General features: G+C 38.7%; 1 protein-coding gene across 1 annotated transcript in view; it reads left to right on the top strand.

The window, feature by feature from the left end:
- Positions 1-26994, top strand: part of LOC106872202 (double zinc ribbon and ankyrin repeat-containing protein 1) — a 40052-nt gene extending 13058 nt beyond the window's left edge. Inside the window, 16 exon segments of the mRNA XM_089353328.1 lie at positions 575-681; positions 2103-2233; positions 2889-3006; positions 6381-6593; positions 7263-7382; positions 9454-9578; positions 11767-11791; positions 13762-13957; positions 15101-15148; positions 15151-15203; positions 17440-17620; positions 19103-19197; positions 20068-20148; positions 21401-21534; positions 23049-23123; positions 26621-26994. Of these exon segments, the coding sequence (XP_089209454.1) occupies positions 575-681; positions 2103-2233; positions 2889-3006; positions 6381-6593; positions 7263-7382; positions 9454-9578; positions 11767-11791; positions 13762-13957; positions 15101-15148; positions 15151-15203; positions 17440-17620; positions 19103-19197; positions 20068-20148; positions 21401-21534; positions 23049-23123; positions 26621-26780 (1862 nt within the window). The 3' untranslated portion in view covers positions 26781-26994.
- The last annotated feature ends 43 nt before the right edge of the window (positions 26995-27037 follow it).

Genomic DNA, 27037 nt, shown 5'->3' with positions numbered 1-27037 from the left:
GCATATGGTGTAGTGGTTAAAAGCATGGGCTACTAACTCCAAGATTCTGAGTTCAATTCCAGGCAATGAGTTAATCAATAGGTCAATCAACATTTTTCAACTGGGGTGGGGGGGATAAAATCTTTTAATGATTCTTATTCCATTGTGATGTTAACTTTGACTTAGGCTTGTTATGACTCCTGGGACCCATAAAGCAACTTAGGTTTGTTATGACCCGTGGGACTCATAAGGCCAGAGTTTATCCCAGTTTTTTTTCATGTTGTATAAGTGACTGAGATTACAATACTTCCCACTGGACGGGATGCCAGTCCATCACAGAATTAACTTCCCAGGTATTGCTAGAACTCATTTACAGCTGAGAGGCCTGAAGAAACTTAAAATGAAGGGTTTTGCTCAAAAACACAATGGCCCACCAGGTCTGGGATTTGAAACTGAAATTTTATGATCATGAGGGCAACACTAACCTCCAGGCCATGCACTATTAGTGCTAACACATAGAGGAGTTAAATACTTCTGCTTTTAGTAATTTGTCGGAATGTTCTAAAATCCAAATATTGTGTTTCTATATTCTCAGAGCTCCATATTCCTGATGAAAAAAGACCACCATCTAGCGCCAGATTTCTGGATGAACGATTCAAAAACAAAAATGAGAATCGGAAAGATACACCAACAAGTCTCATTGTAAGTATTTTACTGCAATCATCTGTTAACCATTTAGCATTCAAACCGGCCGTATCTAGGTGCAGGAGTGGCTCTGTGGTAAGAAGCTTGCTTCTTAACCACATGGTTCCAGGTTCAATCCCACTGTGTGGCACCATTACCAAGTGTCTTCTACTATAGCCTTGGGCCGACCAAAGCCATGGGAGTGGATTTGGTAGATGGAAACTGAAAGAAGTCCATCGTATATATGTGTGTGTGTGTGTGTGTGTTGTTTGTGTCTGTGTTTGTACCCCCACCATCACTTGACAACCGATGTTGGTGTGTTTACATCCCTGTCACTTAGCATTTCGGCAAAAAGGGTCTGATAGAATAAGTACTACGCTTACAAAGAAAGAATAAGTCCTGGGGTCGGATGACTGAAAAAAGTAACAGAATGAAAGAAATTACATTTGACAGAGTTACCTGAATACTAAAGGGTTAATTGATTTCTTGAAATTATCCCAAAACATTTCTGATAACAATGACACATCTATTCATTCTTAATATGTTCTCGCAGATCTGAACATGAATATACTAATTGCATGTTGTTGAATTTTGTGTTTGGAGAACATCTCCTCCCTTAAATGACATGACCTCTTAACACATGTGATTCATTAGCATAAGAAGACTCCGTTGTATTTTGACCTGGTTCTATGTCTTTTCAGTTGAAGCTATTCCCAGGTCAATGATCCTAAAATGACAGTGGTGGCTCTTGTTTATAGACAACAGCAAACACATTATTTGCTGATGCATGCAGATGTCTGTCAAACTGATGATAATTGTCACATGCTTGCAGAAATATGAAAATCAGAACACTGACATATCTATTTCATTCTTAATATGTTCCAGCAAATTTGAATATAAATATATGAATCATTGTTGCATTTTGTCTTTGTTGAATAGAGATGATGTGAGTTCACAATGTATCTGATTCATTGATGTAAGGGGCCTTTGAGACACTGCAGTGTTTCAACTTCATTGCATGTCACTTCAGTAGATTCTACCTCCAGAAGAGTACAGGCTTTTGTTTATAGAGATCAGCAAACAAATTATTTGCCGATGCATGCAGATGTCTGCCAGACTGCACATAATCAAGAGGTGTGTGCAGAACAGTGAGAATCCAAACAATAGCATATTAAGAAGGAACAGATACATTATTGCTTAGATTCTTGCAGTTATGTATGGACCTGATGAGTTATTTATTTAAAACTAGTCAAATATCCCGTCATTGCTGGAGAATCTTTACAATAGAATGCCTTTATTTCAATTCTGCTTTATTCCATGTCAGGCTAGATCTTCCCCAGTGGATAAGTCTCTTGATCAGGATGGTATAGCCCTTGGTTTCTATCCAGGTCTTAGTAAAACTGACTTGATCATTTGATAATTGTCTCATCTTGTTCTAGCGTACCTACCAGATTCAGACCATAGCTGACCAATTATCAGCAACAGAATGGAAAGGAATCCCAGAACCACACAAAGCACCAAACAACCCAAAAGAAATTTATCGACTTCAAAGACAAACAGATTTCCTTAAGTAAGATTTTGGTTATTTTCACAAGACATTTCTTTACTTGATATCATGTTCTCTGTTTTTATTTTACATGACTGTGTGGCCAAGTGGTTAGGGTGTTGTACTCACAATCGTAAGATCATGGTTTCGATTCCCAGACTGGGCAGTGTGTTGTGTTCTCTAGCAAACTACTTCATTTCTTGTTACTCCAGTCTGCTCAGCTGTAAATAAGTAACTCTGCAATGGACTGGCATTCTGTTCAAAGGGAATGTTGTGGTCTCAGTTACTCATACACCATGGAAATGGGGTAATTGGCCCTATGTGTCCCAGGGCTCAAAACAGTAAGGTCCTCTTTTGATTTCTTATTCCTCAATTCTCTCTTTCTTTGTATGTATAATTCATTGGTTTGCTTTCATTCTAAATCTGTTTTTCCATGCTGGTCTTAGTGAAGCTATATTTTATGGTGGAATGCTGTTCCTGTCACCAACCCTTACCTATTTTCTCAAGTTAGAGATATTTTTTTTTTTATTCTTCAGGACTTTGAAAGTGCAGAGCTTACAGACAATGTAACCATGACATTATAGTTTTGTTCAGATGAGTTGCAATCCAAACATATGTTCACAAATGTCCTATCTTGAATGAAAATCATAAAAGAAAGTCTTCTCTCTCTCCCTTCCAGGTGTGTCTACTGCTTTGCTGACCGACCAGCTGATCCGTGTGCCAAGTTCTGTAATGTTTGCGGCAGAGAAGTTCCACCACTTCCTCAGAATCGATTACTACCTCCAGAACCAGGACAGGTGATATTCTAGGTGTTGCTGTTGTTATTGTTGTTGTTGTTGTTCAGCCCTTGGTCAGTTGTGACTGGGCAAAACTGGGGTTCCAGCCATGACCATCCTGTCTTTTCTTTTCAGGTATAGTGCATCTAGTGCTACATTATGCGGTGTGTCCTACTTTTTAAGATTGTGAGGTATTGTGCCTTGCTACATGTCATAGTTTTATTTAAAAAAATAAAAACAGCATCTATGTTTCTTGACATTTTCTGCTGTGATGCATACATAGGTCAGAGAAAATTTGCTGAGGCAGATTTTCTTTGGTTAGATGCCCTTCCTGTCACCAACCCTCACCTTTTCCAAGTAAGATAATATTTCCCCCTATGGCCAGACATGTGTTTGCAGAAGATTGGAAATAAATTACACTGCTTGTATGACAGTAATAGTCATTCGAAACTATTTTGTGATGTCAAGACAAGGAGATGCACTCAGCTGAGAGTGGTGGCTCTTGTTTGTAGATAACAGCAAACACATTATTTGCTGATACATGCAGATGTCTGTCAAACTGATAATAATTGTCACATGATTGCAGAAATGTGAAAATTAGATCAGTGACATATCTATTTCATTCTTAATATGTTCCAGCATATTTGAATATAATTATGTTAACCACTAATTGTATTTTGTCTTTGTAAAATATCTCCCTTTAGACAATGTGAGTTCACAATGCAACTGGTTCATTGGTGTAAGGGAACTTTGAGACACTGCAGTGTTTCAACTTCATTGTCTGTTGCTTCAGTAAATTCTACATCCACATCAATGAATCACACATACACACACAGGCTTCTTTCAGTTTCTTAGTACCAAATTCCCTAACAAGGTCTTGATTGGGACTGAACCTGGAACCGTGTGGTTTGAGAAACAAACCTCTTAACCACATAGCCATGTGTGCATTCTATATGTATTCTAGAATGTCATCATCATCATCATCATTTACTGTCCGTTGTCCATGCTGGCATGGGTTGGACGGTTTGACCAGGCTGGCATTCTGGAAGGCTGCCTTGGACTCCAGTTTGATTTGGTGTGGTTTTCTACGCTGGAGGCCCTTCCTAACGCCAACCACTCCGAGAGTGTAGTGGGTATTTTTATGTGCCACTGGCACAGGTGCCATTTGCGTGACACCAGGGTGCTTCTATGTGCCACCGGCTCAGGTGCCATTCGTGTGACATTGGTATCTGCCATGATTGCAATTTTGCTCAGCTTGATGGGTCCTCTTCTCAAGCACCACATAATGCCTAAGGTCTTGGTCATTGCCTCCATGAGGCCCAACACTCAAAAGGAACTCAGCCACTTGGTGTCCGTGAGGCCCAAGCTTGAAAGGAACTCAGCCATTTTGCCTCCATGAGAAACTAAAAAAGCAAACAAATATATATATATATTTATATATATATATATTTGTATGCTTTTTTTTATATATTTGTATGCTTTTCCTTCATTTTCTTCTTGTATATAATTTAAACTACGAGTTACCTGCTGAATTACCTGCTGCTGTATACCTTTTACCAAGGAGTGTACCCATGCAGGTAATCACCAGGAGTGTACCCATGCAGGTAATCACCAGGAGCGCCTTTGGATTTAACCATACCTTATCGGTTTTAAACACCTCTAACTTATACCTGTATATATATATATCATCATCATCGTTTAACGTCCTCTTTCCATGCTAGCATGGGTTGGACGATTTGACTGAGGACTGGTGAAACCAGATGGCTACACCAGGCTCCAATCTGATTTGGCAGAGTTTCTACAGCTGGATGCCCTTCCTAACGCCAACCACTCCGAGAGTGTAGTGGGTGCTTTTACGTGCCACTCGCACGAAGGCCAGTCAGGCGGTACTGGCAATGGCCATGCTCAAAATGGTGTATTTTATGTGCCACCTGCACAAGAGCCAGTCCAGGGGCACTGGCAACAATCTCGGTCGAAAATCCTTACACATGTGTCACGGGCAATATATATATATATATATGCATGCATATGTATATATGCATGCAAGCATATGTACTTATAGATGTATGTGTGTATGTTTATATGTAGGTGTGTATCTTTTCTAGTGAATGCTTAACTATCTCCTGGGCAATCTGTATTTCCACTTTTCTGTTTAGGTGTTAGTCATGGACTTCATACAGCTGATTTGTTGAAACAGTGGAAATCTATTATGGTGCAGGAGTGGCAGAAACGTTAGCACGCTGGGCAAAATGCTTAGCGGTATTTCGTCTGTCGCTACATTCTGAGTTCAAATTCCGCCAAGGTCGACTTTGCCTTTCATCCTTTCGGAGTCGATTAAATAAGTACCAGTTACGCACTGGGGATGATATAATCGACTTAATCCGTTTGTCTGTCTTTGTTTGTCCCCTCTGTGTCTAGCCCCTTGTGGGCAGTAAAAAAAGAAAAAAAAAAAAAGAAGTAGCTTGCTTACCAACCACATGGTTCTGGGTTCAGTCCCACTGCATGATACCTCAGGCAAGTGTCTTCTGCTACAGCCTCAGGCCAACCAAAGCCTTGTGAGTAGATTTGGTAGACGGAAACTGAAAGAAGCCCGTCGTATATATATGTATATATATATATATATATATATATATATATATATATATATAATGCATATATATATATCTTCGTGCGGGTGACACGTAAAAGCACCCACTACACTCTTGGAGTGGTTGGCGTTAGGAAGGGCATCCAGCTGTAGAAACTCTGCCAAATCAGATTGGAGCCTGGTGTTGCCATCCAGTTTCACCAGTCCTCAGTCAAATCGTCCAACCCATGCTAGCATGGAAAGCGGACGTTAAACGATGATGATGATGATGATGATGATGTGTATGTGTGTGTATTTGTGTTTCTGTGTTTGTCCCCTACCATCGCTTGACAGCTGATGCTGGTGTGTTTACGTCCCCGTAACTTAGCGGTTCAGTAAAAGAAACCAATAGAATAAGTACTAGGCTTCTAAAGAATAAGTCCTGGGGTCGATTTCTTCGACTAAAGGCAGTGCTCCAGCATGGCCACAGTCAAATGACTGAAACAAGTAAAAGAGTATCCAATGTCCATTGAAGATTTTTTTACTCACTTGTTTAAAAAAGAATTCTGCACATGCAAACCTAACAACACCAGCAGCATTGAATCCACCCAAAGGCATCTTCTATAATCAACTGTCTCTTCTATTTATTCAACTGAATTGTGCCATTTGTGTTTCTAATTTACTCTTTCAGTCATCTTCTTTCCTTTGGAAGTCATCTTATCTCTTTGTCTCTCATGCTTATTTTGGTTTCTGACATTCTTGCCTTCAGTAAAATTAATATATTATTTGATCATCAGCTAATGGTATTTTTTCTGTTTCTTTGTTTCAGATGGGTAATTGCATCTATTGCAATTCTTTGGTTCCTTTTAACACAGAAACATGTGTTGTATGTGAAGGTCCAATTCCAGTTCAGAATCAGCCCAAAGCCAGTATTAAGTTGACTGACCGACTTATTTGCAAACTCTGTGGCACTGCTAATCCTTGCAACCTGTCTTCTTGTGTCATTTGTGACTCTAAACTTTCTCCAGCCACAGACCTTAAGGTAAAATATTGTTCATTGACAGGATTAAAAAAAAAAAAAAAAAAACCCATGCCTCTATTTTTCCCTCTTTTTTTCTCTCTCTCAGCCATATTCATATACATGTGCACACGCATGCACCACAAACAACTAAATAAAAGGACACTATAATTAGGCAAATTAGGCAGCTTATATGTGGTTGGACAATCTGCTGGAAATAGTAGCCAAATTGCTCCTTACTTGATAGCTAACTATAAAAATAGGAAGGGTACATTGGATGACGTAGTTCTCGATATAGTGTATCAAGAACTATATTATCTAATCTTATGTATATATGTATGTGTGTGTGTGTGTGTGTGTGCATGTGTGCTTGCATGCGTGTGTGCATGCATGTCAAACAGACTTCAAAGGCAGTTCTATATTTAAGAGATGAGGCATTATGTACATTATTTACACGGTTTACATCTGATGGATATTCGTCCTCATCTTGTTTGTTGTTAACACAACGTTTCGGCTGATATAACCCTCCAGCCTTCTTCAGGTGTCTTGGGGAAATTTCAAACCTGGGTTCTCATTCCTAAGGTATTTTTCGATGATGTTGTTGTTGGATTTTTAGAAATTTTTTTTAATTTTCAGGTTTTTAACATTTGTTTTATTTAATTATTCATTTATTTTATTTTATTTTTTATTCAGAAATTTCCTGACAGTGTAAACCAGCAAGACATACCACTTGAATCAAAGTTTGTAAAATGTTCAAAATGTCTCCGCATCAATAATGCTGATGCTCGTTTCTGTGACTGGTGTGGCAACAAAGTAAGTGGATATAATTTTGTGTTTGTTTATTGAATAGTTGTCACTGAATAACCTTAATTATTGCTTGTACTATAGGTGATTAGACTGGTTACATTAGCTTAGATGAGGAGGTTTAATTAGGCTGAAGCATGTTTGGAGTTGTCACCATACTTCTCAAAGATCAAACCCAATCTCCACAGTAAGCAACCATTCAGTTTTTGATTAGAGTTGTCTTCCTTGTCACTCTGAACAAGAATTATCGTTAGCACTAATGACTTGTCTGTTCAGTAACATTTCTTATTGACTCACTATATTAAGTATGTTAACCATCCCTCACTTAGCTATATTGTTAAACATAGTTGGCTGACTGGATGATCTACCTGTTGGCAACTCTTTCTTGCTTCTCAATACTCAGATAATATCACTTCTAATGTTGCACATCGCAACAAGTATAAACATCCACCCATAGGCTTCACCAACTACTCCAACTTGTAAGTCTCAAAATCTTATCAATTTCACATTGACAGGATCCTGCTGAGAATTTTCAAAGCATTGATGCCAGTGCAGCCTGACTGGCTCCCGTGCTGGTGGCATGTAAAAAGCACCATTTGAGCGTGGCCGTTGCCAGTGCCACCTGACTGGCTCCTGTGCTGGTGGCACGTAAAAAGCACCATCCGAGTGTGGTCGATGTCAGTGCCACCTGACTGGCTCCCGTACCAGTGGCATGTAAAAAGCACCATTCGAGCATGGTTGATGCCAGTGTTGCCTGACTGGCCCCATGCCAGTGGCATGTGAAAAACACCATTTGAACATGGTTGATACCAGTGCCGCCTGATTAGCCCTTGTGCTGGTGGCACGTAAAAAGCACCATTCGAGTGTGGTCGATGTTGAGAATAACTGCCTACCATAACAGAATTGGGTTCCTTAAACCAAAGTGTCACATGAAAAGCACCCAGTTCACTCCTGTGGAATGGTTGGTGTTAGGAAGGGCATCCAGCTGTAGAAACGCAGCTGAATCAGACAATGGGACCTTGTGTGGCCCCTGGCCTTACCAGGTTCCTGCCAAACCGTCCAACCCATGCCGGCATGGGAAAATGGACGTTAAATGATGATGATGATGACGATTCCCGATGTACTTATGCACCCTTTTCTCTTTATGACATTTCTGATGTTCACTTTTCTCTCTTTTTGTGTTTTATTCTGTGTATTGTGAATGTATTTTTAGTTTCCGTTGCTGTCTTTCTTTGCCTGACTTCTATGGGTGCTTTGTGTCCCCTCTTTTAACCTTTTCTGATTTAAGCTGCAGAGCACTTGAGCACTGTATCCAATAACCTTATTATATATTACGCACACACACATGTACATATCACACATGTACATATCACACATATATAAACATATGCATACATATGCTCCCCTGTGTGTGTGTGTGTGTGTGTGTGTGTGTGTGTGTGTCTAAATGTCATAGCCATTGCTTTCCTCCGACTGTTTTATTTAACAAAAAGCAAAAAGAATGATTCGCTTGTTTTGTCTCTGGTCTCTGCATAAGAGCAAGTCTACAATCTCTTATTGACATACCATGTCACTTTTATCTGTAATAGTCTCTTGTTTTAACACTGTTCCTATCAGTGGTTGATGCAAAAACACTTGACACTTCTCAATTGATATGTCTCAGATGATATGTTAGGGCAGAGGTTCTCAAGCACTGGGCATGTCAAAGAGGTTGTTAGGTAGTGGTGAGGTAACATAATTAACCCTTTCATTATCGTATTTACTTTGAGATGCTCCATGTTTCTTTCAATTAATTTTAACAAAGAATTTAGTAAAATAACTTCGTTATCATTCAGCTAGTGTTAGGAACATAAATTGTGACTAAGATTTGGTGGAAGATTTTAATTGAGAACTTATGAAAATAAGGCATTTGTACTACAGAGCCAGGGTCGAAATTAGCTAATGTCTCATTAGCATGATGTTACTTCTGTTTCTTTATCATTGTACTCTATTTCTCCGTTTCTTTATCTTTGTACTTAGGTATCTTTCATCTCCTTCTTTGTTAACCAATCGCTGTCCTTTTTAAATCTCTCCCAAACAGCCAAATCTCTCCACTTACATCCAATGTCCTCGTTGTAAAGCCACCAACCACGTGATGTCAACTTACTGTGCCAGTTGTGCTGCACTCATTGAACCTCCTCACCGAAATATTAACAATGAATTCAGGTTAGTCGATACCATCTAAGAGCAACCCTTGATGTTGGCACAGGTATGGCTGTGTGGTTAAGTAGTTCACTTCCTAACCACATGGTTCTAGGTTCAGTCCCACTGTGCGGCACCTTGGACAAGTGTCTTCTACTATAGCTCCAGGCCAACCAAGGTCTTAGGAGTGGATTTGGTTGATAGAAACTAGAAGAAGCCTACCATTGTGTGTGTGTGTGTGTGTGTGTGTGTGTGTGTGTGTGTGTGTGTGTGTGTGTGCTTGTCTTGGTATTGTGTGATAGTTGGAAAATGAGTGTCATTGTCACACAAGGACTGACATTCATTTTCAATCATCTGTGAGAAACCTGTCTTGTCATGGGGAAATGTTTCCCTGCTTGGAAACAGGTGAAGGTTGGAGACAGGAAGGTCATCCTTCTATAGAAAGTTTGCCTCAGTAAACTTTGTCCAACCCATACTAGCCATAGAAAAATGGACATCAAAACAATGATATATATATAAATATACATATATATATCTGATGGATTCTCTCATCGTAAACGACAAATGAGGGTTCAGTAAAATAAAGCATGAATCATGTTTTATGGATACAAATGTGTCCCATGAGGCCTGCTGGTGCCTTGCAAACTTTTTGGTAAAGAGAAGAAATTGAGGACATGCACACACTCAAATGTTTACTTATATATGTATGTATGCATATAATACATATGTGTGTGTATCTACCAATCTCTCTCTCTCTCTCTCTTTATATATATATAAATATATATATAGTTGGAATTTACAAAAAAAAAAACAAAAGATGAAGATGGGTATATAAACAGCAAACAGATGTATTAGTTTAACGCTAAGGAAGTGAGAAAGTCTTTTACATTTCGAGCCTACGCTCTTCAGCAGAAAGGATCACAGAAATAAGCAGAAAGAGAAAATAAAAATGGTTTAGTGGCTAGCAATCAATCATGGCGAATGCCGGACAGAGGTGGTCAGACAGGAGAGCTAGGAAGAAGGGGAGATTAAAAGTAGTGGTGATCCCAAAACATAGGTATGTCTGCATGTGTATGTGTGTGTGTGGATATATATATATATATATATATATACCGAGGGTATGAGAGGTATTGGTATCTAGAAGACCCAAAGAGTGTCAGGTAATGCTAAGTAAGTGCTATGGACAGACCGTGATTAAACTCTTGGTTCGATAATGATACGAGTGAGGAGTTTAACGTGGGTCTTGTATTAGCATGCATATATATATATATTAAATGTCCTGAAAACTCCTCACTGTCTTGGATTTGTTATCTCATTCAGTCTAATATATATATATATATATATATATATATATATATATATATATATATATATATATATATATATATATATATATATATATATTAGACCGAATATAAAAATCAAACTAAGCAACAAGGATTTCAAAGGTGATTGCAGTACGCATGTTTCAAAGGTGATTGCAGTACGCACGTTTCATGCTACTCCATTTATTTAAGTAATGCGAGCATTACATTAAATGCAATATGAAGAGCAATCTTCAGCTGCACGAAAATGCAGAAAATTACAGTAGAATAGACATATTATAATTGTGACAACATTTCAAATCCAAGTGGGAGAAAGAATAACATAAAAATCCAAGTGGGAGGAAGAATACATAAATCCATCTTGACATAGCCGAGTCTATCAGGCTGATTTTTATGTTATTCTTTCTCCCACTTGGATTTGAAATGTTGTCACAATTATAATATGTCTATTCTACTGTAATTTTCTGCATTTTCGTGCAGCTGAAGATTGCTCTTCATATTGCATTTAATGTAATGCTCGCATTACTTAAATAAATGGAGTAGCATGAAACGTGCGTACTGCAATCACCTTTGAAATCCCTGTTGCTTATTTTGATTTTTTGATCACCTATCCTTTTGGAATGGTTTTTGTATAATACCATACCATACAATATTCTGGTGCCTACACATAAGTACCATATTCAATCTCTCTCTCTCTCTCTATATATATATATATGTATAGTGTTTATATGTATATAATGTCTGTTATCAAGAATCTGACATCAAAACCTACCATGTGAAGTTATATCAGTTTCTATGTCTTATTTAAAGTAAAATGTTCTCCATAAAGTAAGATTTCATAAATGATAAAAACCTTTATTTTATCTTTTTCGTTTGTCTTCTTTCAGTGGACCAACAAATCCAATCAACACTGTGAGTGGACTTTTATTTATATTTTGCTCGTGTAATCAAAATATCAATGTTTGTAAAATTCCTTTTATGTATCGGAATAAAGAATATTGTCTTACATCAGTTGTAAGCGATAACCTTAAGTAAATAATAATATTGACAAGATTTTGATAAGAAATGAAATGTAGCTGTATAAATTAATGTTTTATAATCCTAGACTCAAGATAACCCTCTTTGATAAGGCAGCCGTTTTATGTGGTTCCACTGTTTACAGATTTTGTATTTTTACTAAAAGACTCAATATTCTGCTTCTGTTTACTCTCTTTTTATTCTTTTGTTTTTCTTTTAAGTTATTAAAACTGACTCGATTTCCTTTCATGGTCTCTTTATAAAGACAGACACTTCAGAAAAGGATAAGAGCAGTCCCCCTAATAAGGCAGTTATTTTACTTAGTACCGATATCGTATATGATTTTAAGTTAGTCAAAGAATTGAGGTAGCTTTTTGGGGGTTTGGATCCCAATACTCCTTGCTCTTAGCACTACAAGAATGACTTTGGTTCTGGTGTTCCATGTTTTAACTTGTCCCTCATTCACCTTTGCATAGTCAGTAATCTGTTCGAGTTCTTTTGCTGCTATATTATGGCCACATGGGACTGCTGTATCAATAAAGAAGATTTCATGGAACACTTTGACAACCAATATGATGTTCTGATCAATATTATTATTATTATTATTATTATTATTATTATTATTATTAAGGCAGTGAGTTGGCAGAATCGTTAGCGTGCTGGACAAAATGCTTAGCAGTATTTCACCTGTTGCTATCTTCTGCTTTCAAATTCCACCGAGGTCGATTTTGCCTTTCATTGTTTCGGGGTCAATAAATTAAGTGCCAGTGAAACACTGGGGTCGATGCAATCAACTATCCCCCTCCCACCAAATTCCAGGCCTTGTGCCTATAGTAGAAAGGATTATTATTATTATTATTATTATTATTATTATTATTAAGGCAGCGAGCTGACAGAATCGTTAGCATGCCGGGTGAAATGCTTAGCAGTATTTTCTCTGCCACTAGGTTCTGAGTTCAAATTCCACCGAGGTCGACTTTTGCCTTTCATCCTTTTAGGGTCGATGAATTACGTTCCAGATCATTGCCAGTGCCCCTGGACTGGCTCTTGTGCGGGTGGCACATAAAATACACCGTTTTGAGCGTGGCCGTTGCCAGTACCGCCTGACTGGCCTTCGTGCGGGTGACACGTAAAAGCACCCACTACACTCTCTGAGTGGTTGGCGTTAGGAAGGGCATCCAGCTGTAGAAACTCTGCCAAATCAGATTGGAGCCTGGTGTAGCCATCTGGTTTCACCAGTCCTCAGTCAAATCGTCCAACCCATGCTAGCATGGAAAGAGGACGTTAAATGATGATGAGACATTAGGACTGATGCGGTCGACAAGCCCCTCCCCACAAAATTTCAGTGCCTCTATAGTAGAAAGGATTATTATTATTCACGCCAGGCTAAATACTTAGCGGTGTTTTACCTATCTTTACATTCTGAGTTCAAATTCTGCTGAGGTTGACTTTGCTTTCATCCTTCTGGGGTCAATAAAATAAGTATCAGTTGAACACTTATGTCAATGTAATTAACTTATCCCCTCCCCCAAAATTGCTGCCCTTGTGGCAAAATTTCAAACCATTATTATTATTATAGTGGTAGTGGTGATGGTGGGCTCACAAAATTGTTAGTATGTTGGACAAAATACCTAGCAGTACTACTTCTGGGTCTTCATTTTTCTAATTGATTTGTTAAACCAGTTGTCATAGATACGTAATTAAACTGGTTGTCATAGATACATAATTAAAAACCATCTCCAAATACAAAAAAAGTTGTTCTTAAATATTGTTTCATGGAGATATCACAAAGAATATTCTTTTGTTGTCTTCAAATCTTAATCTCTTTTACCTTCCTCTCCACTCCTGCCCACCACACACTAAAGGGCCACTGGACAATGGCTCAGAGCACTAACCATTCCTCAAGATCCAAGCAGTCAACTGGCACTCAGACCATTGGCCTCTTCTACCCATCGCAACGAGAAATGACAAAGAAAGAAATGGAAGATGAAGAAAAGAAGTCTTATGAGAAACAACTGAGAGACAGGCAACCACTTCTCACAGCCATCAGTCCAGGGCGAGGTAAATTAGTCCGTTTTCATTAGTCTAATTAGAGACGGTCCATTGTTAATTTATACTTTTTTTACTGTTAGTTTACCTGATTCTATCTTTTAGTTTTTACTCATTTCATTCATTGGACCGTGGCCGTACTGTAGCACTGCCTTGAAGGTTTTAGTCAAGCAAACCAACCCTAGTACTTTTTTTAAAGTCTGGTACTTACTCTATTGGATCTCTGCTTGCTGAACTGCTCAGTTACAGGGACGTAAACAAACCAACACTAGTTGATAAATGGTGGGGAGGAAACAAACACAAAGACACTCACACACTTGATGGGCTTCCTCACAGTTTCCATGTACCAAATTCACTCACAAGGTATTGGTTTGCCTGGGGTTATAGTAGAAGATGCTTACCCAAGGTGTAGAGGGACTGAACTGGAGCTTCTTAACCACATGGCCATGCTTGTGCCTTTTTGTCAGACCCACAAAATCAAAGCACTTACCTGAAATGAGGGAGAAGTTCTGCCTTGTTTAGCTGCTCCTTGATGTCTCCCATACATTGGGTACAGTAACCATTTCAGGTTTGTGCAATTTAGCCAAAGATGATCTGAAAGAAATAACTCAAAGTGGCCATTGGCCAGTATTTGAATAACATAGACAAATACAGGTCTATCAAATACTATACAGTATAAATTCCTGAATTATTAAGATTATTTAGAGGCTGTATTGTAATTACTAAATATGCAATTAAGACCAGCGCCAAATGAGAAAGGGGAGATAATCTCAAACCTCCACTAATCTTTCAGTTTTACAGATGAACCACAGCAGCATTCTTCAGTCCAACCTAATTGAGGAACGACAGTTTCTCTTTGTGTTATTTTTTTCAGTCCTTTTCTGTCTACTTGTCTGTCTGTCTGTCTGCCTCATTGATTTCTTTACAGCCCAAGCAGTTACATTCCCCCCTTCCCTCTCCCCATACACTTTCCTTCTCTTTTACAGACAAAGGGAGAAAGCTTGAAGCAAAGCATCAGATTCTATACTATTCCCAGCTTCTGGACTCATCAAATTTTGTGATCCATCCTATGTGCCTGCTTCTCCCTCTTTCTTTCTTTCTCTCTCTCTCTCTCTCTGTCTCACCTCACATGTTTCTCTTGGTTGTTCATTGTAGGTTTTTGGAGAAAACAAGTGGAACATATCTGCCATCATCTCAAAGTCCATACCAAAATTGCGCGGAGTTTCGAGCTCTAATTGCAGAACCACGCATGGGAAGGGTATAATCTCTCTCTCTCTCTCTCTCTCTCTCTCTCTCTCTCTCTCTCTCTCTCTCTCTCTCTCTCTCTCTCTTTCTCTCTCTTTCTCTCTCTCTCTCTCTCTCTCTCTCTTTCTCTCTCTCTCTCTCTCTCTCTCTCCCTCTCTCTCTTCTCTCTCTCTCTCTCTCTCTCTCTCTCTTTCTCTCTCTCTCTCTCTCTCTCTCTCTCTCTCTCTCTTCCTCCTCTCTCTCTCTCTCTCTCTCTCTCTCCTCTCTCTCTCTCTCTCTCTCTCTCTCTCTCTCCTCTCGTTTATTCTGTAAAGTCAAACCTTTTGGCTTAAAGGAGAAGTTGTATCATTGTCACTGTGCACACATTTGTTGTATATTTTTTTCTTTTTTACTGTTTTCTATCTGTTTTCCCATAATAATGAAGATGGGATGGATAGTTCTTTCACTGCCAAATATTTGCAAAGCTAATGTTTCTGCCAGTCCATTCCATTATTTTGGTGAAATTTCCAATAAAAAAGAAACCACAGATTTCTAAGGGAAGCTTAATAAGAATGGAATTCTTGTGTATAGTGCTCAGGTGCACTGCAACGCATCAAAGGTGCAGGTGCAGTGCATAGAATTATGCGCAAAAGTCAGGCAAGTGAACAGTGTATGAGTCATGGTATACAGGTGTGCATGCGTATGGAGGGTGGGGGGATATCAGGTGTAGTGTTGGTGAATTCCAGGAAGCATTGGAAGTTTTAAAGGATGTAATGTCTTGGCAACTAACAACTGATGCTGGTAGTTTGTTCCATGCTTCAGCAACTCTGAGTGTGAAAAAATGTTTCTGAAAGTCATGGAGCCATGCTGTCTTCTGACTTTGTAGGTTTGCCTACATATGTTAGACACATGGAGCTCAAAAAGGTGCTCAAGGGTTTGTTGGCGTGATGGTTAATAATTTTGTGGGTATTTGCAAGTCAGTTGCCAGATGCTGGAGCTTCGATGTATCTCTGCCCAGAGAAGCAAAGCGTTCAGAGTATGGTAGATGCCTGATGGAGGGTATTTGCTTGGTTGCACATCTCTGAACAGTTTCCAGGAGGTTAATGTCCTGAGCAAGATAGGGGTTCCAGACTGGTGATGCAAATTCCAAGTGTGGCTGCACCATGGCCATATATAGTCTTAAACAGATAACTGGAGAGCGGCTGACAAAGGGCTTGCTGAGTGATGCCAAGACACCCTCGGCCTTCGTGACAATTTTTGAGATGTGCTTTGTCCAGCACAAATTGCTGCTAACAGTAATGCCTATATCATGTTCACAAGGAGACTTCTTAATATTATTGTTGTGGAGAGAGTATGTGAATGCTGGGTTTTTCCTCCCAAAATGCATGGTGGTACACCTGTCCGCAGTCAGCTTGGTTTGCCAGACTGCGAGCCATTGTTGCATTCCATCCAGGTTCGATTGCAGGAAAGATCTATAGTGTTCAGGATCTGTCCTTTTTATCTCAAGGTACAGCTTGATGTCATCTGCATATTTCTGTACTGTGACGTTCTTTCATTGATGTATGCAACAAACAAAAGAGGACCAAGAACAGATCCCTGTGGTACACCAGATGACACCTCATGTGGTACACCAGATGACACCTCATGTGGTACACCAGATGACACCTCATGTGGTACACCAGATGACACCTCATGTGGTACACCAGATGACACCTCATAGGGTCAGTATAGAACTGGTGCTACCAATATATATCTGGTACTTATACCAATCCAGAAGAGGGAATGGAAGATTCAGCTTTGGCAGCAATTCAGGAACCAAACAACCTGCAAAATATTTATTTTGAAACTCTACCATTTCTATGACTTCATGATAAACATGTTGATTTCTTTGAATTTGAGGCTCTTTTTAGGATCATATTTCAAAAACAGACAAAATAATGTTTATAAATATTCTAATAATGATAGATATATACTAACATGCTTGTAGTAATATATCTATCCATCCATCCATCCATACATACATACATACATACATACTACAGTTCTATATTTAAGAGATGAGGAATTATGTACATTATTTACATTTGACGGATATTTGTAGTTCAAAACATGGTCCAAAACCTGGTTAGGGAAGGAATCTCCATTCTGAGGAAGAAGGAATGGGTAAAGGAAGAATATACGTCTCAAAACCAAAACAGTCCCAAAATAAAGATTTCCTTTTGTGTAGCCTGAGATTAATGTGTTTTTGCGTGTTGTCTTCTATTGAACAGCTTGTGTCGGGAACAATTCATGAAGACAGTTTTGAAATGAGTTTGACTTTAAACTTTGCACTTTATCAACCGAAATCTAACCTCACCAATGGCCACACACCATCGCGATCTGCTGACAATCTTCAATCACCATATCGAGAAACAAATATTTTAGATACTTTCCGAAGTGAATCTTCTCTAGGTAAAACTTTCTATTCTACTGTTTTATATTTCAGGACAGAATTCCATAAATATTTATCATGTTAAGAGAGTATTGTAGTTTGCTGGAAGCATTGTGTGTTGTTTGTGAAATGTAATATGTCTAGAATGGTACGGCAACACAGAGTGGACTATAATAACTGTTAGAAATAATTTAATTATTCATAGTTTAATATATTTTGGAATATAAAAATTCCTTCTTCAGAGATTGCTAGGAAGTTTGTAAAGACATTTTGTAAAGGAGTGGAAGCCCCAGAATTTGGGTAAACTTCATTGTGTGTGTGTGTGTGTGTGTGTGTGTATCTATATATGCGTATATGTAGGTATGCATGTATGTATGTATCTCTATGCATGTATATATGTATGTATGTGTGTATGTATGTATGCATGTATGTATCTATGTATGTATCTGTATGTATGTTTGTCTGTCTGTCTGTCTGTCTGTCTGTCTGTCTGTATGCATGCATGCATGTATGTATGTATGTGTGTGTGTATGTATGTAAGTTTGTGTATTGATGGAAGAATGGGTGTGTGTCTATGTTATTTAGAAATGCATGGGTGGATGTATGTGAATTTGCATTTAAAAACAAGAGTAAACGTTCTGAAGACATGTGGTAATTGATTTATTCGTGTTGTTACTGTTACACACTCACACATGCACATGTATATATACCAACATATATGCATAGCCATATATTATACATTCATGCTCACACACACAAAGCAAATATATGCATGCACACATCCCAATACATACGCATTGTATTGACCAAGTCATTAGTGTTGGACAAAATACCTTGTGGTATTCATTTCAACTTTATTTTTCATCCTTTTAGAATTGAAAAATAAAATACAAGTCCTTTCTCTCTCTCTCCCTCTCTCTCTCTCTCTCTCTCTCTCTCTCTCTCTCTCTCTCTCTCTTTCTATCCCCTCTCTCTCACTCATTTTCTGTCTGTCTTTGTTTCTGTCTTCTCTCTGTCTGTCTGTCTCTCTCTCACTCACTCACTGTCTGTCTGTCTCTCTCTCTCTCTCTCACTCACTCACTGTCTGTCTGTCTCTGTCTCTGTCTCTCTCACTCACTCACTCTCTGTCTGTCTCTGTCTCTCTGTGCCTCTGTCTCTCACTCACTCTCTGTCTGTCTCTCTCTCTCATTCACTCTGTCTGTCTCTCTCTCACTCACTCTCTGTCTGTCTCACTCTCTGTCTGTCTGTCTGTCTGGCTCACTCACTCACTGTCTGTCTGTCTGTCTGTCTGGCTCACTCACTCACTGTCTGTCTGTCTGTCTGTCTGTCTCTCTCTCTCATTCACTCTGTCCGTCTGTCTCTGTCTCTGTCTGTCTCACACTCTCACTCTCTCTCTCTCTCTCATCCGTCTTTCACTGTATCTCTTAAACATACCACATGAGCTACGACCATAACAACAATCTATCATTATAGAATCAATGTTGCTTTCTTCGTTTGTGCAGTTTCTGGAGAGACCAGTGATGTATCAATGGTGTCATCTAGCAACAAGAAGAAGAAGAAGACTCGACGCCTCAACTCTAAAAAGCATAAACTCTCAGTAAGCACCGGATTCCTTATAAAACTAATCACATGACTAATTGATGAATGGCAGAATGTTGAACTTAAGAAATCCCGGATAATCTTGTAATCACACTTTTACATTCTTTGTTTAGGAAGAATGGTAAATGTCTGGAACATTAGATCCTTTCACTGGTCGCAGAAGCTCAAAGGACCAAATTCTTTTGTAGGTTAAGTTTTAGCAACAAAAGTGCAAGCATGGGTATGTGCTGGAGAAGTTCACTTCACTGAACGGCACCTTGGGCAAAAGTCTTCTATTGTAGACTTGGGTCAACTCATATCTTGTTGATGGATTTGGTGGACAGGAGCTGAAGAAAGAGCTTCTGAAAGTAAGTTTCCCAGGTTTCTTACAGTTTCTACCAACCAAATCCACTCACAAGGTTTTTGTCGGCCCAAGGCTATAGTAGAAGACACTTGCTTAAGGTACCACACAGTGGGACTGAACTCGGAACCAAGTGGTTGGGAAGCAAGCTTCCTACCACACAACCACTCCTATAATTCTATCATTTCACTGCCTTATTCCATGATGAAATATATTATGATCCCGCAAACTAATTATTTTTGTGTAGGCATTTAATCCTCCAACATTCATAGTTCGCTGTCAGATGTAATGCTTCTTTATTCACATTCTTTTGAATTAATCACATATTATCTCATTGTTTCAAGATTTCAATGATGTGAATTGTTTATTTTCAAAATGACATTGTAGGGTATGCATGAGAGGCTGAATCTGGCCAGTTCAAACATAAAGCAAAGTAGAATATTTGGGCCTGATATGGCTTTGGTTGGTGTGAATGTCATACTATATCCGATGTAGAAATGATGCTGATTGATGTCATATTTTTTACAGGCAATTGACAAGAAATTGTTCCAGCAACTTTGTGTTAACGGAGAGAGTGATATCAAAGAACTCCAACGCCTTTTTGATGAAGTCAGTATTTCTCGTAATAAGACAATTTCATGACATCATTTTCCTTTTATATATTGTTTTATTTATTTATAATTTTTGTTGTATTATTTAATTTCCAGAAAAAAGTGGAATGGTTTCTGCAGAATTTGCATATTTGTATTTCTTTAAAAGAAATTCCAAAAATTTCTACATTAAGGAATCATTTCCATTATTGACCAAATGCAAAGAATGACAAGGCACGGATGTGGCTTGTTTGCCATCCATGTTGCCTTGGGTTCAGTCCCACTGTGTGGCGCCTTGGAGTGCCTTCTGCTCTAGCCCCAGAGCCTTGTGAGAGGATTGGTAGACAGAAACTGAAAGAAGCCTGTTGTGTGGGTGCGGCTGTGTGTATGTGTGTGTGTGTGTGTGTGTGTGTGTGTGTGAGGCAGGCTGGTTGGCTATATCCCGAAAAACTGGCTTCCCAACCACATGGTTTTAGGTTCAGTTCCATGACGTGGCTCCTTGGGCAAATGTCTTCTGTTATGGTCCTCAGCCAACCAATACTTTGTGAATGAATTCAGGTCGACAGAAACTGAAAGAAGTCTGTCATGTGTGTGTGCGTGTTTGTCCCAATCACTTGCTGACTGCTGTTGGAATGTGACTTTGTGGTTCAGTAAAAGAGATCAATAGAACAAGTGCCAGGCTTAAAACAGATGAGTACTGGTGGAGGGGGGTCAATGCGTTCATCTAAAAAGTCTTTGAGGTAGTGCTCCAGCATGGCCACAGCTTAATGACTGAAACAATTAAAAGATAAAAGATAAAGACACCAAAATAGTTTCTCATTAAAACTGATGCTGAGAGTTTGTCTCAAAATTCAAGTTTCATACCAAAATGTGTTTTGCCTGAAGATGAAACTCTGGTGGTGAGACAGACTCTTGTCTTCAAAACTTTCAGATGGATTGGTAATAAAAGGGTTAAGAAGAATTCTTGAGATTTGAGGAGACTTGTTGTCATTAGATCTCAAGATAAAATACCCGCTAACTAAATTAACATGCACTAGTGTAAATATGATGATGATGATCATAATAATAATAATAATAATGATAAATACAGAAAATTGCACTACTGGGCACAGCACACATCCTACGCAAAACACTTTCAATACAGTAACCATAAGAGCACCACAGCAAACCACAGCACATACCCAAGGTGCACAGAGCTGCGCTCGGTAGTGAAGTGAAAGCACGCTATAAAAATAAAACTACTGAACAATAATAATAATATGTAATTTCAGGGTGCTGATCCAAACTGTACAAATAAAAATGATTTCTCAATTCTTTGTGTGGCTGTGAAGAATAAGCACAAAGACTGTATACCTGTCATTGTCCAGGCTGGTGCTGATATACACCGTAAAGGCCCTGTATCTTGGTAAGTATGATCCCGTTTCACAAAAGGAATTTAAGTAACATTATATTGATTAAATATCTGAGACAAGCTACCATCATTAATAAGATTATTATTTTTCAGACTGTCAGCAAAAACTTTTGCCATGAAGCATTTTGGCCAAATGGGATCTGTGTCAGTGGGCTTAGGGTTAAAAAGTGTGACCTTATTTCTTATGGTTTGTAGACATAGTATGGGTGAATGGTTCCAAGTTTTGTCTCTCAATTATCAAGTCCAGGGTTCAATCCTTCCACCCCACCGTGAAGCATCTTTTAACAGATGCAGTGATGTTTGTGTAGCTAAGAAGTTTGCTTCCCAATCACATGGTTTTAGGCTCAATCCCATTGCATGGCACCTTGGACAAGTGTTGTGTCTTGTATGACTTCAAGCTGACCAAAACCTTGTGAGTGGATATGGTGGATGGAAACTGAAAGAAGCCCATCATACTCACACACACATATATCTGGTTAATGTTAACTGTTAGAAGGAAGAGTATTTGATGTGATAGCGAAGATTAATATTTTTCTTTTGGTTGAGTCAGCTTCTTGCTTTCTGAGTTTGGTCTGTAGATGCACAGGGTCTTTCGGCAGGGGTCTTGTTCACCCACAAATGGAACCAAGAATAGCAAGAAAAAAAAAAAAAAACATCCTGTTAAACCTTTCGACTGATGCCAGCTTGGAAAAATGAATGTTAAATAGTGATAATGGTATATGTATGTATATCTGTATGTATGTAGTGTATTTGTGTGTGTGCACACATTTCTGTGCCTCTCTGTCTTGACATCATGTGATAGTTATAAACAAACATCACCATCATAAAGTTATAAACAAATATCTCCATCATTTCTTCCAGTTTTAGTTTACTCTTCTCAGAGAATGTATTCTTTCTGACAGATATTCCTTTGTGATGACATCACCAATGTTTACCATCCTTGTTGTGATTTTATTTTAATGAAACTGTGGAATGAGTGAATCGATCGCATAGTTAATAGGAAAAATGACGATATGATTTTCTTCAAAACTTTCACTGTATTGCTGTTGTCCATAATTTCTAAATGAATTTTTCGTAAATAATGGTTTTAAACTGCATTCTATAAATTCAAAAGTTTGCTTTAGAAGCATTGAGATGTATTGAAAGATTCAGAAATAATTTATTCTCAAACGCATGATAATGCTAATACAATAGCATGAACAGGATAAACCAACCATATATTGCAGAAAAATTTGTTACTGGCCAGCCATGAGCCTTGAACTCACATCCCTGTGATTACGTGTCAAGTGGTTTACAGGGATGTGTGTTTGAGTCTCATGGCTGGCTGGTAATGATTTTTTCCTGCAATGTATGGATATTTTATCCTGTTCATGCAATTGTATTAACATTATCATGCATTTGAGAATAAATTATTTCTGTATCTTTGCATTCTATAAATATTTAATCAAGTCAAAAACACATCCTGCAGCATTGCAATTCTGAAGAACTTTATTTATTTTACTTTGCAGTAAAGGAAACACAGTTTTACATGAAGCTGTCAAATTAGGAGATGAAGGTCTTGAGATTATTGACACACTACTTCGGTAAGTAAACAGTTTCCTTTTTTTTTTTACTCTTTAATACAAACAAATGAAATTATTTTCAACTGTATATAATATAACACTTTGGTGTAACAATAGCATAAATATAGAGCTGAAAATTCATCTGTACAAAACAGTAATACTGCCAATAGCAATCTATGCAGTTGAGATCTGGACGATGACAGCAAAAATCACCCCCTAATTGATGTATTTCATCAGTAGTGTCTCAGAAAAATCCTAAAAATCACTGAGGTACAGTGACAAATGAAGCCATTCTGTAAGCAACAAGAGTAAGGCCTCTGCCTGCAATTGTAACCGGATGATGAATGAGAATGGCCGGACACATACTAAGGCTGCCAGAGGAGAGGTTTGCCAAAACAGCCATGGGCTGGAATGCTGCTGGAAAGTAAGAAAAGAAGAGGTCAGCCAAGGAAGACATGGTGTAGCACTTTCAAAGAAGACCTATGCGGACTGAACATCAATCACCTGGGAAGAAACATACTGGTTGGCCAGAGACGGAGATAATTGGAGATCACTGACTGCCCAGTGTGCCACTCAAAGGCACTAACAGATCTAAGAAGGAGAATATATATACACCAGGAAATGTTTATTAAATTAGACATGACCTAGATTAATATTGACGGAACTCATCTAAAACCATCTACTTCGTATTGGAGGCAGTGAGGACTAAATCATCTTTTTGAAGATGGTAGATACTTGTGTGGCTAAAAAGTTTGTTTCCCATCCGCATGAACCACAGCTTCAATCCCACTGAGTGGTGTCTTGGGCAAGTGTCTTCTATTATAGCTCCAAGCTGGCCAAATTTTCTGTGAAGACTAGTCTGACCATGGGGAAATATTAGCTTACTCGGAAACAGGTGGGGGTTGGTGACAGAATGGGCATCTACCTGAAGAAAATCTGACCGAATAAACCCTGTCCAATCCTTGTATGGAAAACTAGATGGTAAACGATGATGATAACACACACACACACATATATATATATATATATATATATATATATATATATATATATATATATATTACTGGTTTTAGTCATGTATTTACAGATCCACCCATAAAAATGTGTAACTTTTTCTTTTCTCAATTTAATGATTCAATTTCAATTGAAGAAATCATTTCAATTAAAATGACGACAAACTGTTTCTAGACAAATCAAAACTTACAAGCTCAGTGAATAATAATAATTTTAATTAGTGTTGATATTTTTAATGAAAGAGCCATTCAAAAGTTAGCGACAAAAAAGAAAAAACGAATGTTAAGAAATGGTTTTTCAGGTGAAGGGAAGCAATTACGGCAGTCATAAGATTTAAGTAGAACTAGAGTTGTCTCCCGTAAATTTCTTTTATACTCGCTTTTTATGAATGATATAATCTCATTGGTTTTAGATTCCCAATGAGTCAATCGCTGATTTCATGCATGTCTGATGGAGGAACAAGTACCACACGATATTTTTTTAGACACTGGACAAATCGAAATCGTGGTAAAAGACAATTTCCTTAGGTGTTGCATTGTAGAATTTAACATTGAACAAGCTCGTTGGGAAGCAAACGTAACTATATAACCAAACATTCACGCCACAAATATAAATATATAGGCGCAGGCGTGGCTGTGTGGTAAGAAGATCGCTTCCCAACCACATGGTTCCGGGTTCAGTCCCACTGCGTGTCTTCTACTACAGCTTCAGGCCAACTAGAGCCTTGTGAGGGGATTTGGTAAATAGAAACAAGGCGGTGAGCTGGCAGAAACGTTAGCGCGCCGAGCGAAATGCTTAGCGGTATTTCGTCTGCTGCTACGTTCTGAGTTCAAATTCCGACGAGGTCGACTTTGCCTTTCGTCCTTTCGGGGTCGATAAATTAAGTACCAGTTACGTACTGGGGTCGATGTAATCGACTTAATCCCTTTGTTTGTCCCCTCTATGTTTAGCCCCTTGTGGGCAATAAAGAAATAAGAAACTCCGTGTGTGTGTGTTTGTCCTCCACCACTGCTTGGGTTTGAAACCAAGACCAAATTCTTGCAACAGATTGTCTGGTCACATCCAGGTCTGTGTTTATGCAGCAGTGTTGTGTGCTTAGCTTCTGCTTTACTCTTCATTATGCTACTTCGTGAATACCTTTGAAACAAGTTTGGTTATTACATATATTACATTCATCATCATAGTTATTTAACATCTTTCCATGCTGGCATGGGTTGAACGGTTTGGCTGAGAACTGGCAAGCCAGGAGGTCGCACCTGGCTCCAATTTGACCTGGCAACGTTTCTACAGCTGGATGCCTTTCCTAATGCCAACCACTCTGAGAGTATAGTGAAGACTTCTACGTGCTACCGGCCTAGGAGCCAGTCGGGTGGCACTGGCATCAGCCATGCTCAAACGGTACTTTTTACATGCCACCGGCACGGGTGTCAGTCAAGCAGCACTGGCATCGGTCACGCTCAATTGGTGCTTTTTACGTGTCACTGGCATGGGTGCCAGGCAGACGGCACTGGTATTGGCCACGTTATATATCATCATCATTCAACATCCGTTTTCTATGCTGGCATGGGTTGGACAGTTTGACAAGGAACTGCACCAGGCTCCATTGTCCGTTTTGGCGTGGTTTATCCAGTTGGATGTCAAATGACTGAAAGAATAAACAAAAAAGAATAACAACATGACTGTGGGTTCAATCTCAACTGAGCTGCACTTTGGCCAAGTAATTACCTTGGGCTGATCAAATCCTGTAAGTTCATCAGAAATGCCTATAGAAACAGTGGAGCATCAGACAAAATAGTTTGTGACATTTGCTTATTTGCATTTTGAGTTCAAATCCCAGCCAAGTCCATTCTGACTTTCCACCTTTATTCTTTTGACTTCTGAAAGTCAACAGAATAAGTAATGAGTTGATTTAATTAATTACTGTTAAGGCGGTGAGCTGGCAGAAATGTTAGCACACCGGGCGAAATGCTTAATGGTATTTCATCTGTCTTTATGTTCTGAGTTCAAATTCTGCCGAGGTCAACTTTGTCTTTCATCCGTTCGGGGTTGATAAATTAAGTACCAGTTGCATATTGGGGTCAATCTAGTTGACTGGCCCCCTCCCCCAAAATTTCAGGCTTTGTGCCTAGAGAAGAAAAGAATTAATTAATTACTGTTACTAATTGTTATTGGTATTCCGTCAGTTACGATGACGAGTGTTCCAGGTGATCTGATCAACAGAACAGCCTACTTGTGAAATTAACATGCAAGTGGCTAAGCGCTCCACAGACACACATACCCTTAACAGTTCTCAGGGAGATTCAGTGTGACAAGGCTGACCCTTTGAAATACAGGTACGAGTGAACTGGAAATTGAACTCACAGCCTTATGATTGAGATCTGAATGCCCTAACCACTGAACCAGGTGTGAGAAACTGTAGGAAACCAGTATAAGAAAATAAATCTAAATCAACCCCGTTTATTGTCTCCCATTTTGATACTTTTTTTCTTTTTTTTTTTTTGCAGATGTGGAGCTGAAGTAAGCAGAACGAATGACCGTGGCGAAACTGCCCACGATTTAGCCAAGAAGTGTGGCTACGATAAAATTACAACTCGGCTAATGTCCAGTCTTGGCCAAGCACAACTGGAGAAGCTTTTAAGTAACAAACTCTTACAAATAGATTAACCTTTCTGACCAAGGGAGCTTGATGCATTTCATGATGGCACCAATAGAAGAGCATACGAGGGATGCAGATATAAACACGCACACATTTATATTCAGAGGCCCTCCATAAGCTATTTTGTTTGGCTTATGCTTCCTTTTCTTGTTTTGAGATTGCAGTTTTTTTGTCTCTTTTAATCTAATTCATAAAACCTATCTTTTATTGGTTTCAGTTAAATGTTTTTATTAATTGTTTTAACTCGGTACTTGTTTTACCTTAC

This window comes from Octopus bimaculoides, chromosome 6 (genome assembly GCF_046866305.1).
Source record: "Octopus bimaculoides isolate indiv1 chromosome 6, ASM4686630v1, whole genome shotgun sequence".
NCBI classification, from domain to species: domain Eukaryota; kingdom Metazoa; phylum Mollusca; class Cephalopoda; order Octopoda; family Octopodidae; genus Octopus; species Octopus bimaculoides.
The sequence above is the reverse complement of the archived record's forward strand: the minus strand, read 5'-3'. Positions and strand labels throughout refer to the sequence as shown.